The 6732-nt window shown below is 56.9% G+C and overlaps 1 protein-coding gene across 1 annotated transcript; it reads left to right on the plus strand.

The window, feature by feature from the left end:
* Window positions 1-1005: 1005 nt before the first annotated feature.
* LOC120748177 (protein-tyrosine kinase 2-beta-like) lies at window positions 1006-5304 on the plus strand (the record flags this gene model as incomplete). Its single annotated transcript, XM_040054260.2, has 4 exons — window positions 1006-1215; window positions 2409-2552; window positions 4819-4899; window positions 5022-5304. Coding segments are annotated over 4 exons (651 nt in total), but the record flags the coding sequence as incomplete, so codon positions are not given.
* Between the last annotated feature and the right edge of the window lie 1428 nt (window positions 5305-6732).

Raw genomic sequence — 6732 nt, forward strand, 5'->3', positions numbered from 1 at the left:
CTAATTCCCGATTTTTTCCTTTCCTTCCCCCTGGCCGCAGCTGCTCCCGGAGAAGGAGACGGATTACAGTGAGTTCCTGCCTGGAATTCCCGCCTGGAGCTTCGGGAACGTTTCCCTGGATGCTCCAGGGTTGAAATCCCACATTCCCGAGCCTAAAACGTGTGGATTGGGAAGCGGGAGCGGGGATGGGGATTGGGAAAGGTTGGGAATTGGGGATTGGGGGGTGTCTGGTGGGATTTGGGGTGGGTTGGTGATGTGGTCGGGTGGGGATGTGGTGTGTGGGATTGGGACTGGGATTGGGGATCGGGGTTGGGAATGGGGGATCGGGATTGGGGATCTGGGATTGGGATTGGGGATTGGGATTGGGGATCAGGGATCGGGATTGGGGATCTGGGATTGGGGATCTGGGATTGGAGATTGGGATTGGAGATTGGGATTGGGAATGGGGTTGGGACTGGGATTGGGGTTGGGATTGAGGATTGGGATTGGGACTGGGATTGGGGATCGGGATTGGGAATTGGGGATTGGAGTCGGGAATTGGGGATCGGGATTGGGGATCAGGGATTGGGATTGGGGATCTGGGATTGGAAATTGGGGATCAGGATTGGGAATCTGGGATTGGGATTGGGGATCAGGATTGGGGATCTGGGATTGGGGTCGGGATCGGGATTGGGGATCTGGGATTGGGATTGGGGATTGGGGCCAGGATCGGGATTGGGGATTGGGATCGGGGATCGGGATTGGGATTGGAGTCGGGATTGGGATCGGGACTGGGATTGGGGATCAGGATTGGGATCAGGATCGGGTATTGGGATTGGGAATCGAGATTGGGGACTGGGACTGGGAATTGTGATCAGGATTGGGGATCGGGATTGGGATCGGCATTGGGCATTGGGGATCAGGATCAGGATCGAGGATCGGGATCAGGGATCGGGATTGGGGATCCAGGATTGGGGATTGGGGTTGGGATTGAGGATTGGGATCGTGATTGGGGATTGGGGTCAGGATTGGGATCGGGATCCCGTGGGAAGCTGGGATGAAGCGGGGAGGTTGGGGAGGAGGACGCGGCTGCGGGTCCCGGGATTCGGCGGCGTTCCCGCCTTTCCGGAATTCCCGTTCCCGTGTTTCCGGAATGTTTTTCCTTCCTCTTCCCGCGCTCCCGGTGCAGCGCAGTTCACGGGGCCCCCGCAGAAGCCTCCGAGACTCGGGGCTCAGGTGAGATCCCGGATGGTTCCCAAAATTCCTTTTTCCCGCCTCTGGAATTTTCCTGCCTTTCCTGGCTCCGGAGGGATCAGACGGAGCCAGCGGGATCGGGACTGACCGGGGATTCCCAAAAAAAATCCCAGAATGGTTTGGGGTGGGAAGGGACCTTCAAGGATCATTCCTGCTTTCCTGGATCCTTTCTTTGGGATCCAGGGATTCTCTGGGAATTCCACCCGGATGGGAATTCCTTCCCAATCTCCCCTTTCCCACTGGGAATTCCATTCCTTCCTCCTGCCCCTCCAGCCCTTTCCCAAATCCCAGCTCTCCTGGAAAACTCTGGAAAAGGCTTCCAGGATTCCCTGGATCCTTCCCTCATCCAGCTGCACATTCCCAGCTCTCCCAGCCCTGCCATTGGATCCAGCCCCATCCCGACTCCTCTCCGGGAAGGAATTTCGGGAATTCCCTGGGAATCTCAGCACTCCAGGAAGGGTCTCCCTGCCCTTTCCCATCCCCGAATTCCATAAAAACCCCTCGGGATGGATCCTGAGCGTCCTGGATCCCAGAATCCCGGGATGGTTTGGGATGGGATCCAGGGACCTTCAATCCCATCCCAGGGACACTTCCCACCATCCCAGGGGGATCCAAATCCACCCTCGGACACTGCCGGGGATCCAGGGATTCTCTGGGAATTCCAGCCCGGCCGGGAATTCCTTCCCAAGATCCCAAAATTCCCCAAAATCCCAAGATCCCAACCCTCTGGCGGTGGGAGCCGTTCCCTGTCCTGGCATTCCAGGCCCTTATCCCAAATCCCTCTCCAGCTCTCCTGGATTGGATCCAGCCCCATCCCGACTCCTCCTTGAGAAGGAATTTCGGGAATTCCCTGGGAATCTCAGCACTCCAGGAAGGGTCTCCCTTCCCTTTCCCATCCCCGAATTCCATAAAAAACCCCTCGGGATGGATCCTGAGCGTCCTGGATCCCAGAATCCCGGGATGGTTTGGGATGGGATCCAGGGACCTTCAATCCCACCCCATCCCACGCTCAGGAAATTCCCTTTATCCCAGCTCTCTCCAAGCCCCATCCAACCTTTCCCCGGGCACTTCCAGGTGACGGGAACACCACACCCCACCTCGACCTCTCCCTGTTTTTTTTTTCCTCCGGGATCCATCTGATCCCGTTTTTTTTTTTGTTTTCCCCCTCCCGGCAGCCCATCCAGCCGGCTCCCACGGCCGACCTGGACCGCACGGACGATCCGGTTTACGGGAATGTCACGGATCTGGTCCGGGCCGTGCTGCAGCTGAAGAACGAGATCAGCCTGGTGCCTCCCGAGGGATACATCCTGGTGGTCAAGGTCGGGAAGGGATCGCCCCCTGGAATTCCCCGGGGGAGGCGGGAATCGGCCTCCGGGAAAAGCGTCGGTCTTTGGGAAAGGGGGTTGTGTCCGTGGGGAGGGAGCGATTCCCACGTTTCCGGCGGCGCTGTTGGGAAATTTGGATCGGTGGTGGGAGGGAATTCCAGAAGTTCCAGCTCCTCCCTAGGGTCCTTGGATCATTGGTGGGAGAAATCCCGGCATTCCCAGCCCCTCCATTGGATCCTTGGATCAATCCCGGCATTCCCAGCTCCTCCACTGGATCCTTGGATCTATCCCAGCATTCCCAGCTCCTCCCTTGGATCAATCCCAGCATTCCCAGCTCCTCCATTGGTTCCTTGAAATCAATCCCGGCATTCCCAGCTCCTCCATTGGATCCTTGGATCAATCCCAGCATTCCCAGCTCCTCCATTGGTTCCTTGAAATCAATCCTGGCATTCCCAGCTCCTCCATTGGGTCCTTGGATCAATCCTGGCATTCCCAGCTCCTCCCTTGGATCCTTGAACCAATTTCCTTCTCCTCCATTGGATCCTTGGATTGATGGTGGGAGCAATCCCAGCATTCCCAGCTCCTCCACTGGATCCTTGGATCAATCCTGGCATTCCCAGCTCCTCCCTTGGATCAATCCCAGCATTCCCAGCTCCTCCATTGGATCCTTGGATCAATCCCGGCATTCCCAGCTCCTCCACTGGATCCTTGGATCAATCCTGGCATTCCCAGCTCCTCCATTGGATCCTTGGATCAATCTCGGCATTCCCAGCTCCTCCATTGGATCCTTGGATCAATCCCGGCATTCCCAGCTCCTCCATTGAGTCCTTGGATCAATCTCGGCATTCCCAGCTCCTCCATTGAGTCCTTGGATCAATTCCCTGCTCTTCCCTTGGATCCTTGGATCAATGGTGGGAACAATTCCAGAACTTCCCCACTCCTCCATTGGATCCTTGGATCAATCCCAGCATTCCCAGCACTTCCATTGGATCAATTCCCTGCTCTTCCCTTGGATCCTTGGATCGATGGTGGGAACAATCCCAGAACTTCCCCACTCCTCCATTGGCTCTGTGAACCAGTTCCCTGTTTCTCTCTTGGATCCTTGGATCATTGGTGGGAGCAATTCCAGAATTCCCAGCTCCTCCATTGGATCCTTGGATCGGTGGTGGGAGCAATTCCAGAACTTCCCGCTCCTCCACTGGATCTTTCAACCAAATCCCAGCTCTTCATTTGGATCCTTGGATCCATGGGGGGATCAATCCCGGCATTCCCAGCTCTTCCCTTGGATCCCTGGATCAATCCCAGCATTCCCAGCTCCTCCATTGGATCAATCCCAGCATTCCCAGCTCCTCCCTTGGATCTTTGGATTAATCCCAGCATTCCCAGCTCCTCCCTTGGATCAATCCCAGCATTCCCAGCTCGTCCATGGTATCCTTGGATCAATCCCAGCATTCCCAGCCCCTCTCTTGGATCCTTGGATCAATCCCAGAATTCCCGGCTCCTCCCTTGGATCCTTGGATCAATGGTGGGAACAATCCCAGCATTCCCAGCTCTTCCCTTGGATCCTTGGATCTATCCCAGCATTCCCAGCTCCTCCCTTGGATCTATCCCAGCATTCCCAGCTCTTCCCTTGGCTCCATGGATCAATCCCAGAGTTCCCAGCTCCTCCCTTGGCTCCATGGATCAATCCCAGCATTCCCAGCTCTTCCCTTGGCTCCTTGGATCTATCCCAGAATTCCCAGCTCCTCCCTTGGATCCTTGGACCAGTCCCAGCATTCCCAGCTCCTCCATTGGACCAATCCCAGCATTCCCAGCTCTTCCATGGAATCCTTGGATCAATCCCGGCATTCCCAGCTCCTCCCTTGGATCCTTGGATCAATCCCAGCATTCTCAGCTCCTCCCTTGGCTCCATCCCAGTATTCCCAGCTCCTCCATTGGATCCTTGGACCAATCCCAGAATCCCCAGCTCCTCCCTTGGCTCCATCCCAGCATTCCCAGCTCCTCCCTTGGCTCCATCCCAGAATTCCCAGCTCCTCCCTTGGATCCTTGGATCAATCCCGGCATTCCCATCTCCTCCCTTGGCTCCATCCCGGCATTCCCAGCTCCTCCCTCGGATCCTTGGCCCGACAGCCGGAGATCCTCCCCCCACTCCCCTCTCCCGACCGGAATCCTCCCCTCCTCCGTCCCCCCACCCCATTCCCACCGGGAATTCCCCCCCGGATCCCCTCCCTGGCTCCATCCCAACCCTTCCTCCCCGCAGAACATCGGCCTCTCCCTACGGAAGCTGATCGGGAGCGTCGACGACGTCCTCCCCGACCTCCCGTCCTCTTCCCGCACCGAGGTAGGACACCCGGGGGAACGCCGGGGAAAAAAATTCCCGGAAAAAGTTCCCTGAAAAAAATCCCCCCCCCAAAAAATTCCCGAAAAAAAAAAAAATTCCCGGAATTCCCGGCTCCCACCCAGATCGAGGGCACCCAGAAGCTGCTCAACAAGGACCTGGCCAACCTCATCGGCAAGATGCGCCTGGCGCAGCAGAACTCCGGCACTTCCCTGAGCTCGGAATTCCGGCGGCAGATGCTGACGGCTTCCCACGCCCTGGCCGTGGACGCCAAGAATCTCCTGGACGCCGTGGACCAGGCCAAGCTCCAGGCCAACCTGGCCAAGCCGCGCCCGGAATGAGCCGCCGGATCCGGGAGCGCTCCGGGAATTCGGCGTGGAATTCCACACCCACCCTCCCTTTTTTCCCGGCGTTTTTTCCCTTTTTTTTTTTTTTAAATTTTTTCCCGCTTTTTTGTTGTTGTTTTTCCCGCTCTTTTCCGGCGGCCGCTCTCGGGAAGACGGGGTGGGGTGGGTGGGTTTCCTTGGAAAAAACGGGGTGGGGGGGAAAAAAAAATTCCGATTTCCCGGCGCGGCGGGATCGCTCCGGCTTCCCGGAGAATCCACGGATCCGTCCCCTGAGCGCGGGCGGCACGGCGGGACGGGCGCCTGGAGCCGGGAGCGCGGGATTTTTCCGTGTGGGTGGGAGCGCGGAATTCCCGTGGGAATTGCGTGGGAGAGTTTAACGGATTCCGGTGGAGGGAATGGAGCACGGAATTCCCGTGGGAACTGCACGGAAGAGTTAAATTTAACGGATTCCGGAGGAGGGGATGGAGCGCGGAATTCCCGTGGGAATTGCACGGAAGAGTTAAATTTAACGGATTCCAGTGGAGGGGATGGAGCGCGGAATTCCCGTGGGAATTGCGCGGGAGAGTTTATTTAACGGATTCCGGAGGAGGGGATGGAGCGCGGAATTCCCGTGGGAATTGCACGGAAGAGTTTATTTCAAGGATTCCGGTGGAGGGGATGGAGCGCGGAATTCCCGCGGGAACTGCGCAGGAGAGTTAAATTTAATGGATTCCGGTGGAGGGGATGGAGCGCGGAATTCCCGTGGGAATTGCGCAGGAGAGTTAAATTTAACGGGTTCCGGTGGAGGGGATGGAGCGCGGAATTCCCGTGGGAATTGTGCGGGAGAGTTTATTTCACGGATTCCGGTGGAGGGGATGGAGCGCGGAATTCCCGTGGGAATTGCACGGAAAAGTTAAATTTAACGGGTTCCGGTGGAGGGGATGGAGCGCGGAATTCCCGTGGGAATTGCACGGAAAAGTTAAATTTAACGGATTCCGGAGGAGGGGATGGAGCGCGGAATTCCCGTGGGAACTGCACAGGAGGGTTTGTTTAACGGATTCCGGTGGAGGGGATGGAGCACGGAATTCCCATGGGAATTGCACGGAAGAGTTTATTTAACGGATTCCGGTGGAGGGGGTGGAGCGCAGAATTCCCGTGGGAATTGCACGGAAGAGTTAAATTTAACGGATTCCGGAGGAGGGGATGGAGCACGGAATTCCCGTGGGAACTGCGTGGGAGAGTTTATTTAACGGATTCCGGTGGAGGGGATGGAGCGCGGAATTCCCGTGGGAATTGTGCGGGAGGGTTAAATTTAATGGATTCCGGTGGAGGGGATGGAGCGCGGAATTCCCGTGGGAACTGCACGGGAGAGTTTATTTAACGGATTCCAAAGGAGGGGATGGAGCGCGGAATTCCCATGGGAATTGCGCGGGAGAGTTAAATTTAACGGATTCCGGTGGAGGGGATGGAGCGCGGAATTCCCGTGGGAATTGCGCGGGAGAGTTTATTT

This window comes from Hirundo rustica, unplaced genomic scaffold (genome assembly GCF_015227805.2).
Source record: "Hirundo rustica isolate bHirRus1 unplaced genomic scaffold, bHirRus1.pri.v3 scaffold_634_arrow_ctg1, whole genome shotgun sequence".
In the NCBI taxonomy this organism is placed as follows: Eukaryota; Metazoa; Chordata; class Aves; order Passeriformes; family Hirundinidae; genus Hirundo; species Hirundo rustica.